General features: G+C 37.8%; 1 protein-coding gene and 1 long non-coding RNA gene across 13 annotated transcripts in view; one reads left to right on the forward strand and one right to left on the reverse strand.

The window, feature by feature from the left end:
* Positions 1-20,664, forward strand: part of LOC126075894 (uncharacterized) — a 197,029-nt gene that overhangs the window by 110,264 nt on the left and 66,101 nt on the right. For 7 of the 9 annotated variants that reach the window (XR_007517316.1, XR_007517318.1, XR_007517319.1 and 4 more), the window contains one exon: positions 290-361. This is a non-coding gene — a long non-coding RNA (uncharacterized LOC126075894). Of the gene's footprint in view, positions 1-289; positions 362-13,967; positions 14,028-20,664 lie in introns of all 9 variants that reach the window. The other 2 variants (XR_007517315.1, XR_007517322.1) reach the window with 1 other exon arrangement.
* NTN4 (netrin 4) overlaps positions 15,746-20,664 on the reverse strand; it is a 124,315-nt gene continuing 119,396 nt past the window's right edge. For all 4 annotated transcript variants that reach the window (XM_049884095.1, XM_049884094.1, XM_049884097.1 and 1 more), the window contains exon 10: positions 15,746-17,179. In XM_049884095.1, the coding sequence (XP_049740052.1) occupies positions 17,043-17,179 (137 nt within the window). In that variant the 3' untranslated portion in view covers positions 15,746-17,042. The remainder of the gene's footprint in view (positions 17,180-20,664) is intronic.

Here is a 20,664-nt window from a genome sequence, read left to right on the forward strand (position 1 = left end):
TGGAAAGTGGTGTAACCACAGGAATGTACATTAACAAAACAATAAGCTAATTAAATAACACACAATTGTTTTATTGTCTGGGTATTAATGCTTGAAGGCCATGTCTTACTTTACGATAGTCAAGGGAATTCATCAAGAGAGGATTATTTGACAGGAATCTTTTTGTCCCACAAGTTATGTGCAGGTTGAGATAATCAACTATTCTTTTTTTTTTTTCCTAAGAACAGAACAATAAAGAAGACAAATCTCTGCAACATATGCTTCTTACTTATTATATCATGGTGTTTAGCTCACAGGACCTTGAGAAGAGAAGAGCAGAGAAGAAAGAAGAGGTGAACTCTCCTGGGGCATTAAGTTGGAGGTGAGTGTTCTAATCAGTTGGCTATAGTAAGGGAGACTAGGTTTCTGCGGTTTAATACCTAACAGAGCAGGAAGCAAATGAGCACTGAGCTATGTGGCACCTTTTTCTTGCCGTCTTTAAACAAACATAACATAAGGCCAAAAGAACAAAGGTGAGTCTAGTATATGGAGCTGGGTTTCCTGGTGTCTTTGCTCAATATCTTGGCATTTGTTCTGTGTTTACAGTCTAAGCAACAGACATGAGGTAATGAAACAAGGAGGGAAGTACAAAATAATGACCATAACATAAAGGTACTCTTTACCCTGAGCTTTGTGATGAGTGGAGAACAGAGGAGGGATGAAGGCATCAGCTGTACTCGGTCTTCCTTTGATTCATCTGTGGCCCAGACTTGCTCCATTCAACAGTATGCAGTTATCCAGTATTGCAGTAGAGCTACCAGAATGTAATGAGACTGTGAAAAGCATGTGATGTAATCACTTTTTCAGGGAAGCTTGTTGGGACTAGTGATAATAGCTGTATGCCAAGTACTCCTTGGTATTGAGCATAAAGAAGGTGCTCAATAAATATTTTAAGTGACTTGACTCTTACATAGGCTCTAGTCCTGGACTCTATTCCTTTAGCGATACAACCTGGGGGAATACATAGGTATACGTTGGGAGAACAAAGAAATATACAGGCTAATTTTTTTTGCTTATGTGTCCCAGTTTCATCTGGGGGTGGTAGTAGAGATGGGGATCATGGATGACAGGACAAAAACTCAGTCAAGGACATGAGGCTAATGGAGTGTCAGTGGGCCTATACCCTGCCTTAGAGAGCCAAAGGAAAGAAGTGACAGCTTTCAGTGTAACTGGGGTGTCTTTGTTTAGCTAGCTTCCTACCTATAATATTCTAGGATCTTAAACAAGTTAAATTCAAAAAGTTTTTTTTTTTTTGGAAAGACCTATGAGATATAATCTATGCAAACAATGTGGAGACTCATGGAGAAACCCTTTGACAAAGGCATTGCATCGTAACCGTAAGAAATGTTAACTATGAAGCAACAAGGAATGCCAGAGTATATAAGAGCTTTGTGACTAGGGGGAGCCATGGATGAAAGGAGCAGCATGGAGCATTAGTAACCTAGTCTGGGTATCATTTACTCTGAAGAAATGAAATAATGCAATAGTCTGAGAGCAGAGACCAGAATTAATGCTGTTTCTGAGGGTGCCTAATGTAATGGTAGTATAAAGCAACTCTGAGTGGGTATCGTAGTTACTTTTTGTCTTATTTCCAGAGCAAAGAGTGAAGGCAAAGGCATAAATCACAAAAAGAATCTGTGACAAGGAAATGCAACTAGAACTCTCCTGATGGAGTCCAAGAGAGTTCATGTGTCCCTTTACACTAGAAAAGATTTCCCAGTGAGCAACACAACCAGCTGAGGTACCAAGGAGGTCAGGGAAACAATTTTTCACTATTTAAGTGATCATGGGAAACCCTGGTGGTGTAGTGGTTAAGTGCTATGGCTACTAACCAAAGGGTCGGCAGTTCGAATCCACCAAGTGCTCCTTGGAAACTCTGTGGGGCAATTCTACTCTGTCCTATAGGGTCGCTATGAGTCAGAATCGACTCGATGGCACTGGGTTTGGTTTGGTTTTTGGAAGTGATAAAGGCCTGAAAGGATTAAGCAGTTGCCAATTTTGCCAAATTAAGTCATTTGTTAACAGCGTACACCAGGATGACAGCAGAATATTTGTTTCCACGTTGTCTTTGTGATTTGAATACTGGCATTATTTCCAACTTTCTAGTTGTATGATTTTCTCCATTTCCCACAAGGACCAGTCAGTTGAAGAATATTTGGCTAGCAGACATCAGGAAAATACCATGCATAGCAACCGAAGATGTATGTGTTATGGAAAAACATCACAGCCCTGTACAATCAACAAGGAAAATCGTAGTTCATGTTTAATAACAATTTCTCATTTTAAATTATAGCTCCTTTCAAGTAATCTACATGTTGTAGAAACAACACCTGTTCATCTTTCCATAGATCTGTTGGAAGCCCAGGAATGAGACTGTAAGAAAAAGTCTCCAAGCCAAATTACTATGTAATACTAAACAGTAATATTTCATTATTTGAGATATTTGTCAGTGTATTTGCCTTTAAGGCTTCTTGGAAAGCAGTGCAGACTGATTCACATAGCGGACATAGTGGCTGCTTTTCAGGGTCATTTCTTCGCATGCTTCTACTCCCCTTGACCCGCTACTCAGAGTCACTAGAGGGTCCAAGTGGGACTTTAGTTAGGATCAGCACACACAAGGTGAAAGGTCACTCAGATGTCAAGCCTGAAGTTAGGAGGACTAGTGAAAGAATAGTACCTATACCAGCATGTCAAGGCTATCACTATGTTCTGAACTCCATGAACTTTTAGTGTGTTGTGAGTAATCTGGGAGAATGGACAGGGATGGGGCTGGGGGCAGAAAAGCAGAGGGTTTGAGGGGTGGGTGGGCAAGTCAGGAGCCTGAAACTGTGAACCTGGCCTAACAGGCTGTGGTTCCCACACTACTTTGTGTAGCCCATTAGGGGAGGTGTTTCTTACATAACACAAAGGGAAAGGGGGGTATTTCCACTTCTCCTAAATGAATGAGTGCTGAGATGGAGGGTGGATTTTGATTAGAAAGTTATCATAAATCAACTAAGGTCATTCAGACAAGGAGGAATCAGGAAAGAAAAATGTCAACAGCAACAAGCATCAGGAACTTACTGTAAGAGAACCTAAAGGCTTTCTGGAGAGGTCAGGATCTGGTCAAGAAGTCTGACTAACAAGACCAGAATAATTGGCCTCTTTGTCACCAATTTATTCTCTCTCAGATCCAGCTAATATTGCAGTTAGATTTTTCTTTCTAAAAAAACCTTGGTATATGTCACTTCCTGTTTGAAAAACTTTGGATGACCCCCTGTTGCTTAAAGAATCAAGTTCCAACTTCTTAGCAAGTTATTTAAAAAAAAAAAAAAGATTTAAATCTGACTTTAAACTACCTTTCCAACCTTATAATCAACTGCTTACCTTCCTAATCCCATTATTCTGGACAGAGTGGTGTTTTACTGTCCGAACATAATTTGCTTTCCTGCTTTCTGATAACCCAGGATGAGAGGGTGAGGTCTCACCTTCTCACCTATCCTATTGTCCTATCACAGAAAACCTGGATTGATGGTCCATATTTCCAGTTACAGCAGCCACTTCTCTGTTCATATTTTATTTAACCTCTCAGCAACACTTCAGTCTCCTTCTTGAAATATTGTTTTTTTCTTATTTTTCTCATGTTCTCTTTATTTCTCTCTAATTGCTCTTGATGTCCTTCTAAACCTTTGATGGTTTTTCCTCTTCTAGCTGACTGGTAAATTCTAAAGTACCCCAGATATTTGTCCCAGGCTCAGTTAATTTTTCTACCTACATTCCTACTCCAGGTGATCTCGTCTGTGGTAGGCTACATTGTTGGTCCTAATTTCATGTCCCCCTACCTCTCGCATCTAGGATATCATCCTAGGCAGATTGTACTTCTCCACACCTTGACTTGGGGTTAGAATATGTGCCTTGCTTTGGGTAATGACGTATTGATGAAAGTGAAGGTGTGTCATGAGCCTGGATCTTTCTTAAGGGTTTGCATGTTTCCATTTGCCTTCTCAAGCCTCTGCCATTACCATTGCTTTCCTGACTTGTTGGTCCCAGGAGGATGAGAGATATATAGACAGGAACAGATTACCCAGTAAGCAAAGTACACGTGGGCTTACTTGTGCTTATTTACTAATCTATAGTGCACAGTATCACCTGTTTTCACCACATTAAATACAATTAAGCCCACACATACTTTGCTTACTGTAAGTCTGTGCATACCTTGCTTGTTGGTTAATCCACCCCTGAGAGTAGAGCTGCCCTAGCTGACCCAGAAACCTGCAGATAGAAGTAGAGATGTCTAGATTGAATCCCAGACAATCCGTAGATGTGAGCAAAAATAAATTAATGTTGTTTTATGCCACTAAGTGTTGGGAATGGCTTACTATGTGACAATAGCAAACCAATGTACCATCTATTTGCCTGTGACTCCCCAATATAAGTCTCTAGCCTTGACCTCTGTTCTTTTGTGCTGCAGACTTGTATATTCCACTGACCACTTGCCATCTCTACTTGAGGTCTAATGGGCATTTCAAACCAAACAAGTCTAAGATGGAACTCTTTATTTTCAGCTCTAAACCTGATTTTTCCCCATCTAAATAAGTGATACCACCATCCTTCCATTTGTACGAGCTATAAAACTAAGAGTCATCTTTGATGACTCTTCACATTCCACATTTAATCTGTTAGCAAGCCCCGCAGGTTTTCCTGCAGACAACTGCATGTCCTAAATACAGCCACTTTTCTCTATCTTCATCAACATACCATCTCTTATTTGGAAAACTCCAATAATCTTTTAATTGGTCTCTCTGTTTTCACTTTGATCCTTTCCAAATCCATTTTCCACATATCAGCCAGCAGGATCTTTTAAAAAAGTAAATTAGTTATTCCACTTCCTCCAATTGCTTCTCATCTTACCTAGAATAAAATCTAAACTCATGCAAGACTCTTACATTCTGCCCCCTGCCTGCCTCCTTAGACCTCATCTCGTACCACTCTCCGCCTCACTGGTCTTTTTCTGAGCTGGAGGACGTTGTACTTGCTATCCCTTTAAGAAGAATGCTTTCCCCCACTTAGTTACATGACTATCACCTTCTCATCATATAGTTATCCACTTAAATATTACCTCCTCAGAAAGGTTTTCCATAACCACTTTATTTCAGGTAACTACCCACCTCCACTATCATATTTGCAGGTGCAATGCATACTGTGTTGTGCTGCCTGAGTCGTCTTTGTTACACAGCTGTTGGCAGACAGTCTTCAGCTGTCAGCCCCTTTAGGGATTTCTTCAGCTGTAGAGAGCGGTCTTGCTCAAGGTCACATCCCTTCCTATGCTGGTTCACATCATATGGAGTGTGTAAAGATCTGGCTACCTCGGTCCAACTTGGGACAACCCTGAAGGGTCATTCTAATCATACTCCTCTGGGGGTTCCCTGAGGCTATTTTTGGGTCAGCTTTGCAGCTTGACTTCTCCCTCTGCCCACTTCTGGTTCCCTCCTCTTTCTCCCACAAATGTTGATCCTGAGGGTACTCTGTAATAATCATTCTGCATGCTAAACTCTGTCTCATGTCAGTTTCTTGACACCAAAAAAACCCAAATCAAACCCATTGCTGTTGAGTTGATTCCAACTCATAGTGATCCTATAGGACAGAGTAGAACTGCCCCATAGAGTTTCCAAAGAGTGCCTGGTGGATTTGAACTGCCAACCTTTTGGTTAGCAGCTGTAGCTCTTAACCACTATACCACCAGGGACACTTCATTTCCTCTATAGTATTTAAAACTATCTAAGATTTTTTTTAAGGTTATTTTACTAACTTGTTTATGGGTTTATTGTTTGTTTCTCCTACTAGAATGTAAGTTACCTTCATGCAGGGACCTGTATTGTTGTATCCTCAGTGTCTCGAACAGCCTGGCACATCATCATCATCACCATAGCAAACACATAGTATTTATTCTGTGCTAGGTACTATTCTAAATACTTTCAATAATATATTAATTCACTTAATTTTCCTAATAATCCTGTGAGGTAGAGAATATTATTTTCGCCATTTTACAGACTGGGGAACTAAAATACAGAAAGTTTAGTTGGCTTGCCCAGGGTCACACAGCTGTAAATGACAGAACTAGTATTTGAACCCAGGCAATTTGGATCTGGAGTCTGTGTGTGTAACCATGCCACTGTGCTGTCTTTTCCAGTAGCTGTTCAACAAATGTTCGTTGAATGAATAAATAATAAAAAGTAATAGTTGCTTTTCTGATCTGGGAATATCACTCTATTCATTTGACAAATATTTTCTGAGTACCTACTCTATACAGGGATCTGTGATTTACAAAGGGGATCAATGTGAACAAAACAGATGTGATTTCTGCCCTGAGGGAGTTTGTACAATCTATAGAAAAGAATGGACTAACTTAATATGAAAACAAATAAATATATTCTTATCAACTGTTACATTCCTTCTTCTAAGGTGGTGGTCTAGAAGTAGAACCTTTATCATTGCCATCTAAAATTTTTATTTTCCTTTTTAGGCAGAGTACCACGTATACTTGTACTATAGGGTATACTGTTAGGAAATGGGGCTATGACGACAGCATTTCCTATCAGACAGTGATTTTTATTACTAAGGGTTGCAGAGCAGTCATTATTTCTCAGCTGTGGTAGAGAGAAGAGAATGTAGATGATGAAGCTCCTACTGTGGGTGGTTGCTGGCTGCAGGGAAAGTTACCCAGTTTATTGTCTCAGGCTTCAAATCCTGAGTCCTTCTGGCAAATGACCCAGAAGACCAGAAGGAACAGAAAGGTTCAGGGGAAGCCAGAGCAGTTGGCTGTCTCTGCAGTCTGAGATGCACGTGTCAAGGAAGAAGTGCTATAGTATGATGACTAAGAGCACAGATTCTGGGACTTAGAACTGGCTTGTATTCTTGCTCTGTTACTATCTGCAATGCAATAAATAGTCTGATTATTTACTTGAGCTTCCTTTTCCTGATGTGTAAAATGGGAATAATAGTAGTAGCACCTGCTTCAAAGATTAGCAGCACGTTATTGTGAAGATAAGGTATATACAATCTCAGTGACAGCATTGTTTGGATTTCAGAGGAGTCTGGGCATCTGAGTCATCATAGTTGTTATAAGCCACAATGTGTGGAGACTTTCCTCTCTGCCTAGTAAAATTCAAAACCTGAGAAGTTGCTGTTAGACCTAATTCAAATCACGTTCTCTATAATACCTTCCCCCAAGTCCCATTCAGCCCTTTTTTTGCAGCACTTTTCCCAGTGTAACATATTGTTCGTATTATCTTCCCAGTCAGACCTCTGTTTGCTAGTGTTTGAGTTGTATTAGTCTTCCCCCCCCCTTCCATCTCTCAATTCTCATTCATAATTATTGGAGTGAAGCCACATGCATTCTCATGTTGAAAGAAATACACGCTGAATCTGTGGCACAGTGAAAAAGAAATGGTTTCTGTTTGTAGAGTGTAATAATTACTCCTGCCATATTATCAAGGTCAGTGGTTTTGGCTGCTGGTAACAATAGCCTAAATTTGTACCAATTGAAGATGCTCAGAGACACTTCTTAATTATGGGAGAATTTTTTTCCATTAAGAAAAATTAGAGCAACTTCTTTTGCTTTTCTTTTTATTCTCTTTCATTCCTTTATAAAGGGAGAAATAGGCAAAGAAGAGTGAGGAGGTAAGCAGGAAGTGAGTTTCCCTAAAGAGACTCACAGGTGAGTATGATGTTTTCAGGGGAGATTCATATAGGGGTGATCTGGAGGATGTAGTTGGCCTAGAAAAAACCATAACATTTCGTTTTCCTGTCCCTGACAGGAGTGGAAGGCTTCTCCTTATGACAGTCATAAGTAGTTATGGATGAGAATTTCCAAAGCTTAAGAAATAAAAACATTGTGCACCAATCTCTAGGTCACAGATGATTGCCTTAGTATTCCAGAATAGCAATTCTTAATGTTGAGAATCTTGAAACTTCTGAAATCTGTCATTGTCCAAAGCCTGAGGAGTCACTAAATCCAAGACTGATTTCCCTATAGAATCAGCAATTCATGGTAATTAGGCAGGGAGAGAATTTATAGAGTTAATTACTAGGCCTTGGCCTATTAAATGTACAAAGCACACATGGCTGGCAGTGGAGCTTTGACATGAGTGGAGGGACTTGAATTCTTTCACAGCTGGAATGTGCTGGAACTTCCCAACGGCTTGAAAGAATGCCTAGAATTTCTTCTATTATGGTCACTGTTATTTCTCACAGAGGCAAGTGGATCTTCTCAAGCTACCATAACTGAGTAGATGAGCCCCCAGCAGGCTTGTGGGGAGCCTAGCCAGCCAATGCTCCATGGCCTGGGCAGAAGCGGAATCCTGTCGTTCTCACACATGAGCATCAGACAGAATTGTTGTAAATTTTTAAAGTCAACAGGAAAATTAATGAGTGAGGCACAGAGCAGGACCTTGTCAGCTCCATAATAGGTGGTAGAAGGACAAATTCTGTTGCTACCCTCCAGGCATTTAGGGTGACTCAAAAAGCTCCTGCTTGGTGGTCATTATCCAATTATAACAGCATTCCACTCTGACAAATTAGTATTTTATTGCTTTCAAATCATTTGGGAAAAAACAGTGTTCAATACAAACAAGACACAGAGTATATTATATTGAATCATCTCTTTAGTGATGGAAAAAGAATACTTAAATTATTTAGGGCATTAATAAATACTCGACAACTAAGCCCTATAATGTGGAGAAGGAGCAGGGACTGTTTTAGTTATCTTCTGGGGGTCCTTCCCCTCTAGAATGTAAGTTCCGTGAGAGTAGGGATTTTGTTTTGTTCACTAGTATATCCCTAGGGCCTACAACAGCACCTACCACGTAGGGTCATAAGAAATATCTGTTAATGAAAGAAGACCTACAATCCAACAAATGATGCTGAGAAGGGAACTGAACGCTTTAAAACAATATTATGTAGTTGAAGGAGCATAAGATTTGGAGTCAGACAGACTTGGCCTTGAATACTTGACTCTGCTAGTTACAAGCTGTGTGGCGCTGGCCAAGATACTTGACTCCTCTTAATCTCATGTTCCTCATCTGTAGAGTTGGATATTAATACCTACTTCAAAAGGTTAAAATTAAAAAAAAAAAATTTTTTTTTTTTCTCAAAAGGTTGTCCTGAGCATTTATTGAGGTAACGATCGTAACGGTGCTTGATGCTCCAAATATGCTGGTGCTACCAGTGCCCTTCCTCAAATCCTGTGGCTTCAGTAAGAAATTTACATAATGAGCCTCAGTGAGAATTAGAAAGGGTAAGCATCTGTTTACGGCCACAAAAACAGATCATAAAGCACTTTTCATGTTGTAGGATATTTCTTTAATGACGCATATGTCGTTTATTTTATTTTCTGTTTAAAAACAGAAAACACATTTTATAAAGACATTGGGAGGCCTGCAACATCAACTATAGCCGGTATGAGGCTTTAAATACTACTTCTTAAATAGCTGTTAACTTAGGTAGGATAATTTCTGAGGGCAAGTGAAAACTTGGGGGTCTTTTCTAAACTTAGTCTTCTTTCTTGATGCAGCTGGTGAAAGCTGTAAAATTTTGGAAGATGCAGATTGACTGTACATGTACATATTGTGTTTTAAAAAAAGGCTAAATGTATTCACTGTATTTTTGCTTCAAACTGCTTAGTATAACATTTATCAGAGGCAGAGAACACGCCGATAAAAATATCCAGTTGTGCATTCTCATTTGCTATCAAAAGCTGTCTAAGTTGCCGAAGGTCACTGCAGGGCAGTTTCCATACGTAAGCGGTTGGAGAGTGTACGTGTGTGCGTAAAATGAGTGTTTCTGATGTTAAGGAATTCTACTTGCTGTTGATGCAAGTTGAGCACATTTCCTAGATTTTTCTCCTTTAAATGCTACCCCGGATTTTGCTTCTCATTTACAAGGAAAAAAAAAAAGCAAAGTCTGTGTGGATTATTATTTTATTTGTGACTTGAATCCTCATTTCTGAACCCAACCCACCCAGTGCTGTTGAGTCAATTCTGACTCATAGTGACCCTATAGGACAGAGTAGAACTGCCCCCTTAGAGTTTCCAAGGAGCACTTGGTGGATTTGAACTGCTGACCTTTTGGTTAGCAGCTGTAGCACTTAACCACTATGCCTCCAGGGTTTCCCCTCATTTCTGAGAGAGGATAAAAAAAAGTTAGGCAGTGCCTCATGCCTTCCTTTCCCAGCGTCGCTTCTTTTTCACATTTCTTCTTACTTCCCAAGTCTGAGCGGGGTACAGAGTATGTAAGCAGGACTGGCACTGGCTACAGGGAAATTAGGAAGCTGCCTAAGCAGCCTGATTTATGAGGCATTGAAAGGCACATCTGACCAAAAATATCTCCTTCACTGGCCTGCCACCAGTGCCTAAAATTCCCATGATTAGAATCATCCATTAAAAGCTTTCTGCAGACATGTGTGGTTTATTTGGGTCAATAAAGTTGTTAGGGGAAAGAGGGAAGTGGAAAAAGAGGAAAGTAAGTCATTAGAATGATTTATTTTATCTTATCACTCTATTTGTCTCTTGGTCAAGAGTATCATCTTGATAAGTAAGTATACTTTTTAAGGCTGGAAACTTTGAGAGTTGAGAGTTTTTGTAGCATCTTAGTGGGGACTGTGAGCAGCATGAAGGCAATGGGCACTTGGGAGGAGGAGATTGACCAAAGTGGATGAAGGAGTTAAGGTATCAAAGACAAATTTAGGCATTTCACAATTCTGTTGATGGCCAGGCTAAAAAGTAGCCTGACGGTAGGAGGGCTTTCCTTTGAATTCCCTTTTTCCACTACCTCACTTCTTGGGTAACCATAACAGTACTAATGATTCTGTTTTTCATAAAATAAAATTTGTGATGAAGGCCTAATAGATTTATGATCAGGAGGAGCTACATTTGCAGAAATAAAACTAATAAATAATTGTATGACCTTGTTGAGACCGTTCTGCAAGAGTATCTGCAGCAGTTGTTTCTCAAAGTCTTGTCTATAGACTACTTGTATCTGAATCTCCATTCGTGCTTATTAAAATGTTCATCCCTGGCCCCCACCCAGACCTTTTGAAACAGACTCTCTGAGGTCGGGACTGTGCCTGCTGATTTTTATGCATACTGTTTGAGAGTCATTGGCTTTAGCAGAGCATAGAGGTTATTAATGTATGTGCTCTAAAGGTAGGTAAAATGAGGATTCAAATTCTAGCTTTGCCGCTTACTAGCTTTGTGACCTTGGACAAGTTATGTAACTCTGCTGGCCCTAGTTAGTTACTATGCTCCTCTAGCCCTGGTTAGTAATTATCCTAGGTAGTTACTATCCTCCTAATAATAGCACCTACTTCACAAGGTTATTATGTGAGGTCTGAGGAGATAATCTACATAAAGTTTAGCACAATGCCTGGTACATAATGAGGGCAAAAGTGAAACTCATTATTATGATGAGTGAGAATATTGAAAAAAGACTTTTAAGCAATACTTACTGATATTAAATATCTGTGAAAGATAAATTTAAAATTCTATTTCAGTGTATGGCAAAACTAATTGGTCTTCTAATTATCTAATTGGTTTCCTAATGTGCTAAACCTAAGGTTTCTGCATTGCTTTCTTCTGTAGCTTTCTGGCTCATCAAACATAACTAACAGCAAGAGAGTTTGATGGAAAAATTTTGCATGAAATATTTGGAAATATCTCACATAAATCATCATACCTAGCAATGGAAGAATTGGTTGACTGAGTATATTCTCCTTTGAAATATTTTTACATATTCTTACTAGAATAAACCACCTGGTTTCTTGTCCAGCTGTTGCTTTCCTTTATTCTCTTATATCTTTATCCCTTGTTTCCTGCCTCTTGCTCTTTCTCCTGGGTTGAAAAAGTGTCTACATTCTCTATTTTTTCCTGTTTCTTTGTCTCTTTTTGGTGTAACTAACTTCTCATTCATCTTGCCAGTAGAATTGCTCTACAAAGCCAAAGTCAGAGCTGAAAGAATTGATTTGAAATGCTGTTGAATTTCACAGTAGCTTGTTCAGGGTCATTACTGATAAATGCAAAAGCGGATTTTTTGCCAAATGGATTTCACAAAACCAGACCAAGAGGAAAAGAGCCAAGGTATAAAAGGGACTCTTATCATTTTATCTGATATGAATTATTGTAAGCAGTATTACCCCAATGGCCATATAACAATGAGAAAGATGGGAGAAAAATGATATAATTGCAGAGTGGAATAATGGAATACATTATAATTTGGAGTATGGGAAAGGAAAACTGGGAGAAAGGTCAAGCTTTGATGCTCTTCCCTCAACTGTGCTCCACAAAAGACAGTCCATGGGGAAAATGGTGCAGTTGTCCTCACTTCACACCGACTCTTTTTTGAATGCCAGAATTTCCTTTTGGTGGTTGAATTATGAACTCTGGGAGTCAGAATGGTTGCTCAAAACCAGGCTCTGCCATTATTAGCTGGGTGTCCTTGGACAATTTACTTCAACTCTCTGTGCCTCAGTATCCTTATCTGGGAAATGGAAATAATAATAGCATCTGCTTCAGGAGTGGTTAGAAGATCAAATAACACATGTAAAGTACTTAGAAAAGTGCTTAGGTTATAGTAAACTCTTAGTCGTTTGCTATTACTGTTTTTATCTCTTTCGTTTTTTATTCTCCAAGTTTGAATCCCTTGGTAGTATCCTGGCTGAGAAGGAGGTATCCGGGGGATTTCTGGGCAGACTGTTTTACTCATACTGTGAAAATTTGCTAGTAATGGTTATTTTTCTTTCTGGGGAGCAAGGTTCCCTGCCTGGCTGCTACTCCCCTTGTTCAGATGAATACACTATGATTTGATCATTCTCAATAAATACTGATATTCTTGGATTTGTAAATTAAAATTTCTTACTAATGACCAAGCTTTGGAACATGGTCACCCACCTGTGACTACATGTTTAGAAAGTAGAGATGTATCTATCATTTACCAAAAAGAGCCCTCTCTCAACAGAACACACATCTCACATTTTATAAATATCTCTTTGACCCAGTGCATATTTCTTTCTTTCTTATGACTAACATTCTACTTTTAGTTATTCAGCATGTATGAACTGGCTAATAATAAATCTGGGAATTTATAGTGAAAAAAATGCTGCAGGTTTCAAACAGTCAATAATGCTAAAAAAAAAATAGAAAAGTATTTAAATTGGTGAAAGGGGAGGGAAAGAGGGACGAGGGACATTACTGAAAAAAAAAACTTCTCAGACAAATCATTCTCTGAAACTTGAAAAAAAATGTAATACAAGGCACACCCTTTTGCTTCTAGTCCGTTTTTGTCATACCAATCTCTCTTACAAAATTGAGGTTGTTCATAAATATTTTCCTTCCAAACTGTGGGAAATAAGTCGTGAGTAAATTTGGCTCTTTGATAAAGTTAGGTTAGGGAACTGCTTATCATTGAAACAATGAACACAAAAGCAATTCAGAGCTGGGGCCTCAGACAAAACTGCTCAGTGGCAGAGGCAGTGCTCACAGTCCTTGTTCTCAGGCATTCCAGAGGAGTGGCAAAGGGATAACACAAGGAATTTTCAAGGTTCTTTTTCCCACCCTTTGCAGTTGATAAGTCCCTGATCATTTCAAAAAGAATTTCTTTCGCAAGAGCCCAGAGTGTCTACGCGTCCCAGAGAACTGCGTTTACCCATAATAGGCCTTGCTCTCTGTTTAATATAGCCAGATGGACACTGCTTTTTGGACTCATGGTTACATCCCCACAGATCTGACCCATAATAGGCCTTGCTCTCTGTTTAATATAGCCAGATGGACACTGCTTTTTGGACTCATGGTTACATCCCCACAGATCTGACCTCAGTAGTGGACACTATTAAAAGATTATCCTATTATTGAGACTTTCCATTACCTCAAACGCTAAATATTAGTAACTTTCCTCTGCAGGGTCAATGATGTAATAAGAGCGTGAAGACTGTGTTGACCCCAGGCAAATTATGCAGATAGGTATGTGGACATTATGCAACTAATCTGACTAATAAAGCCCGACAGTTACTGGAGTAAAGCTTTGGGGGGAGGTTTGTATGAGGCCGTAGAGGGAAGTTTCATTTGACTGTTGCCTTCCTACAGGAGTCGGAGTCGGTTATGTCGAAAGATGCTAAAGAACCGAAAGTGCACGTAGAAGCAGTGTGATGGAATGGGAACGGGGGGCATGAGGAGGCTGGGTCACACTCCATTTTGTTGTTTACTTTTATAAATGCGGAACACAAAGTTTCTTTCTCTTCTTTCCTCTCCTTTTTCTTCCCCCCTTCACTTTGGGAAGCAGCTGATGCTCATAGGAAATTTAAAACACAGTAAAAAGGGCTGCAAGTGATTTGAGAACCAAGACATTAAGGGATTATTATAACTGTGACTTAACCTTTTGGAAGGTTTCCAGAAAAAGTCCTTGAAAAAGCAACTAAAGAAGAAGATTCTAGTCAAAGACAACTAGGAAGACATATTGAGTTCCAACAATTTGGTAAACTAGATAAAACCAAAGTTCTAGTTATGATTTTACCTGAACATAGTTTAAAAACAATTGATTAAATTTTAGTTCATTTAAAAAATAAATTACAAAAGTAGTACATGATCATCGAAAGAAAAGCAATATAGATGTGCATAAAATAAAAAGGGAAAATCTCCCTCCCTCTTTTCTCCAAGGGGCAAATACTGCTATAATCTCTCTCTCTGACCTTTTAAGAAACTATATATACTATAAATGTGTTTTGAGGATGGGACTAATAACATATCATTTCTGCAGTTTATTTTTTTCATTTATTAATATATTATGGACATCTTTCCATCCTTTTTTCAAATGGACATTATTTCTACTCTTCTTTTTTGATGGCTAATAGTAACTTACTTTAAATAAACTAAAATGGAAAAGAAAGCAAGCTGGCAATTCTGAAACTTAAGAAAATCCTGTGTATTTGTATTTAAAATGTTTTTCTTGGTATGATATATTTGCCAACATGCTTTGTAAGTTGCTTCTAAATGATACTCTACTAGATAGCATTCCACCTACCAGGATAAGATAGGTAAAAAGCTGAGAGACATGCTACAGATGAAAAAAGATTTCATAAGAGTATGTATATATGATTCCGATTCTATAAAAGGTATGCATATGTATAGACACTAAAACACTAACAACTGCTACCTCAGGATGGTTTCATTAGAGTGTTTCTTTCCTCATTATACTTTTTTTTTAATTTTCTACAATGAACTTGTATTACTTTTTAAATTAAAAAGTCAATGTAATTTAAAAACCACAATGCAACTGATGAAAACAGTTCATGTCCGAAGGCTACAGAAAATAAACTCATCTAACCTAGCTTTTGTTTAACCTAGCTTCAGAGACCCTGGTGGTGTAGTGGGTTAAGAGCTACGGCTGCTAACCAAAATGTCGGTAGTTTATATCCACCGGGCGCTTCTTGGAAATCCTATGGGGCAGTTCTTCTCTGTCCTATGAGGTCGCCGTGAGTCAGAATCGACTTGGCAGCAACAGGTGTTTTTTTACAGGGAACCTAGCTTTCACTTCATTCCCAAACTAGAGTAATACTTTAGAAATAGCAGGCCCTTATTTGATTTTCTTAATTTAAGGAATTAGATTTGAGTTCCCTGATTAAGAGAAGGAAATCTTTAGCATCATTGAATGAGCTGATCAGGAATTGAGACAAAAACCCAGAGATCGTATTGCTTTATTACATATATGAAATATAAAAACAAATTAACAAAGCAATATATATATTTTTTTGCAAGTCCACAGGACCTCAGGAAAAAATATGTTCTGTATGTGAAGTTAATCCTATGGCACTGTGGTTCAAGTTTTGTTTATTCAGGTACAGAAGAAACTGTATGTATAGTGGTTATGCACTGGTACAGATGATGGATAATGAAAAGCTGTACTCTGGTGAACTATCACATACATTGTGTTAAAAAAATGTGTAAATATAATGACCACATACTGTTAATAAAGACAAATAGGAAAACTGCTTCAATATTCAGATTTAAATACTAAACACAAAAATAAAACAACTTCTGTGTCTACAATAATTTTTGAAGTGTATACAAGTGCATTGCAAATAAATGAACTTTTTAAAAATTTAAAAGTCCATTTCTACTTTATCCAAGCTTACTTTTACACTCATGATTCCTTTCTCTTATTTTAAAGTCTCTTCTTGTTTAGTTTTTTTTTTTTTTTAAAGTTTCATTATGGCCATTATCTGTGGAATCTAACCTCTAGCCTGGAGCTGAGACTTCATGCAAACATATCTTCCTTTAAGGTTGCATCTTCACATAGTTTCTCCAGGTGTTCAGTTAAATAGTACAACTTCCTTTATATGGTCACTTTTGTCCACATGTAGTGGCAGTGCTTCTGTTTCAGTAGATTTTCTTACACATACTTTCTTTCTGTCAACAACAATCTCCAAACTTTCACAACACATGTGGTAGGTAGTAAAGTGCTTTATACAAGGAAATACTATACACATGTGGAGAGGTTCCATGTAACACCCCACAGACCAAAGTTCATACATAACAAACAAGAGAAGGCTCTTTTTAAGAAATACCTTTCCTGATAGTAGGGTTGGGATTCCTTAAAATCTCATTCATTAATTTAAGTAGCATCAAATGTATGTAACATATTTGAAGCTCGGAGGAGTCCTTGTTAGATGTATTGGCCTTAATGGATTACTGCTAAATATCTCACTGCTATTCAAATATTCTAAATAGTTATGAATTTCAGAATCAGTCCCATAGAAAACTGGTATCAGCATATGGTTTTCTACTCTTCTTTATGAAACAAAACTGTATTTAAACATGGGCCCAGGGAGAGATTAGGTTAGACAAAGCCTATACACTGGACCATTTCTATATATTTTGGCACTTAAAAAAATTCCAGTTTCATTTTGAGGTCTCCTTTCCATTTAGTTGGTGTTTTGTACATAGAGAAGTGCCATTATGTGCTATGCATGTTTTTTGCTGCTACTTGCACTCTCTTTTTAGAATGTCCATGACTTTTCTTCCAAGAGATGGTTTCCAGTGCTGGACAAAACTTTTCATATTCACAACCAGTTTGCCTGTTCTCACATCCTCATGTCCTGCTACAAGGTACTCCAAACCTAAAAGAGAACAAAATTAGGGGCTATATAGTATCATACTTTATTGAAGGGGGAGATGGTACTTCAGCACTCTTGTATATATTTATAGTTTATGGTTTTAGATATTCATAGTCAGAATATGGAATAATTGACAATAATAGCTGACACTTAATAAGTATTTACTATGTACTAAGTGCTTTACATATATTACTCCTTTAATCTTGAAAATAACCCATGAAATAGGTGTTATTTTTCTTCTTGTTTTACAAATGAGGAAACTGAAGCTCATCAAGGTTAAAAAACCAGTCAGTTCAGTGTCTCCCAGTAAGTAGCAGCACCCTGACTAAAGCTCAGGCCTGATTCCAAAACCCTTCTTTTATGCTATACTATTCTTTATGGTAAAGAAATGAACACTCTAAAGTCACTTAACATACTGCTAGAAACAAGTATTTTTTGGAGTCTCACTTTGTATGGTAATGTATGGAGGAGAATTTCATATAAGTGAAACGATCATTTGGGAAAACATATTAGAAGAGAGCTATAAAAAAAATAGATTACATAAAATAACATGTTTGCTATATAAAGTCAAGGTGTTTTTGGAATACAGGGTGTTTATCATACACACACGCACAAATGATGAGATTTAACTGTTGTTTTTAGTTGCTGTCAAGTTGATTCCGACTTATGACAACCCCATGTGTGCAGAGTAGAACTGTCCCTGGAGGAGGACATCATGCTTGGCAAAGTACAGGGTCAGTGGAAAAGAGGAAGACCCTCAACGAGGTGGATTGACACAGTGGCTGCAACAATGAGCTCAAGCATAACGATTGTAAGGATGGAGTAGGACTGGGCAGTGTTTCGTTCTGGTGCACATAGGGTCACTATAAGTCGGAACCGACTTGACAGCACCTAACAACAACAGAGGTTTTTTTTGAGGCTGTCACCTTTTGGAAGCAGATTGCCAGGCCTGTTTTCCAAGGTGTTTCTGGGTGAGTTTGCATTGCCAAACTTTTGGCTAGTAGCTGAGCACTTACCCATTTGCACCACCCAGAGACTTCGTGACCAGACCTAGTGTTGACTTTATAATTCAAAACTCTTTTTGGGTTTCAAATAGAAAATTTTGGCTAACACGAATAAGTGAAAGGGCAGTCTCATTACCTATATGTCAACAATGAGAAATATAATAATTTCCCTTAGTAGATGTTTGTAGCAATATTTTAGCATTGGTATTATGAAACAATTTTAATTTTGTAGTGCAGGGCAAATAAATAGTGATGTTTATAAAATAAAACTTTCCAGTACAAGATAAAGAGATATTAAAAAACGTGTTGCTGTCAAGTCAATTCCGACTCACAAAGACCATGCAGGACAGAGTAGAACTGCCCCATAGGGTTTCCAAGCCTGTACTCTCTATGGAAGCAGACTGCCACATCCTTCTCCTGCTAAAGAGATCTGTTGTTGTTGTTAGGTGTCGCTGAGTCAGTTCTGACTCATAGCGACCCTATGCACAACAGAACGAAGCACTGCCCGGTCCTGCGCCATCCTGTGAATAGCAGTGGAAAGAGATATATACCTTAAAAATCAAATTAAGTGAAAACACTGGACGTTAAAATTGAATTGAAAATAATATGGCTTTTAAAAATATTTGTATTTCTTGTTCATTCACTGAAATGACCTTGAAAAAATGTCATCCCAGAAGTAATGAACACCTATAACACACATACTGTGGTCTCTTCTAACATCACACACACACACACACACACACACACACACAACAAGGCTCCTTGGAGAAAGTCTTATTCCAGGTCCATAGAAGAAAGATACAAGGTGAGCATGGGACATCTTATTATGCTAAAAAGAAAGGACATTTTCAAAGACGAACAAGGGTTACCAGGGTATTTTAAAAGGAGCTAGCAAGAAGGGGTAATACCTTGTCAAAGTTGTGCTATTTGAACATCGAGAAACATAATAATTGTGTGCAATGAACATTGAGTCATAGTTCCAAAATAATACTCAAAAAAGAGAAAGGCAGAGAAAAATTAATTTGTGATTTTTTTGAGGCAGCTGTTAAAACCATTCTTTACTTTGAAAATTGGAAATGAAAGGGAAACAATTTACTATTTATCCTGTCTTTACTATAGGAACCGTATTTCATGGTAACCTAATATCTCAGCTGGAGAGAGAAAGTCCTGCCTACTTTACTGAAGAATGCTAGCTAATAAAAAAATAAAAATAATAGTGAAGGGAATTAGGCAGAATTAGAAAAACATCATTTCTCAAACTCTAATGAAATTATTGATTCTGGATGGGATTACCAATTTGTGATAAAAATCATAAAGTGAATGGTTAATGGAAAATTGGATAGTGACTAAGTAACACCACACCCATTGTTTTCCAGTCTCAAAAGGAAAAACGAAACTGCCTATTGGGGGAATCAGATTGTTATCACTCTAATGCAAGAGTCAAGCTTAGCAACACTGATGATTCAACTTGAAGTATGCAACACTATCTATCACGAATTCTAGTCAAATGTTTATCTTGCATCCATTGAGATTTTCCTTAGAGATTACAAGAAATATAAGAGATAGAGGTACAAAGTAAATGGCATCACAGGAATCAACCAGACAGATGTAGAAGGTAGGATAACCCATAGGACACCTGGCCTTGTTTCTTCAACAAAGAAGGAACTGTGCTAGAATAAACGAGACTTGACAGACTTAAAAACTAGATATAATGTGTGGTCCTGGATTGAATACTAGTATGGACAAACGGCTATAAAGGACATTTTGGGGTCAGTTGGCAAATTGGGATATGGTCTGAGTATTAGATAATAAGAAAATAAACTGAAATTAAAGGTAAAGATCATCATCTGAATAAAGCAGGTTGCAGAATGGAGTATATATACACTATGATTTTATTTGGCTAAAAACACAATATACATACAGAGAGAAATATCTGGAAGGATTTACATTAAGGTGCTAACAGAGATGATCTCTGGGGATAGAAATGCGAAATTTTAAATTTTCCCCTAGATTTCTATAATATACATGTACTCCTTCTATATTTAAAACATTGAAAGAAACCAGTCCTAATTTTAAAATTAGCTACCACAGTGTTTTCATAAAGACAGAAAAAGGAAAATAATGACATAGAGAAGTTTCAAACACCAGAAAGCAAAGTATAAGAAGGATTATAAGGTATTTATAATCTTTAAAGGGTAGCCTTAGCTTCTGCATAAAAGTGATCCCAATATTTAATTAATAGACTAATTAAAAATATAGTGGTCTTGATATTGCTTATGTCATCTCTAAGATTAAAAAAAAATCCTCATTTATAGAATACAATAAATCATTTTTAGAAAACTTTAGTGTTAAGTCTGGTATTTTAAATGAGTATATTTTTGAAGCTATAAATAAAACAAGTACTGCAGGAATTTACCATTAATTTAAAAAAATATATAAATTAAACTAATAAAAATGATGCTGAATAAATCCATAAATTATGCA

This window comes from Elephas maximus, chromosome 4 (genome assembly GCF_024166365.1).
Source record: "Elephas maximus indicus isolate mEleMax1 chromosome 4, mEleMax1 primary haplotype, whole genome shotgun sequence".
Taxonomy (NCBI): domain Eukaryota; kingdom Metazoa; phylum Chordata; class Mammalia; order Proboscidea; family Elephantidae; genus Elephas; species Elephas maximus.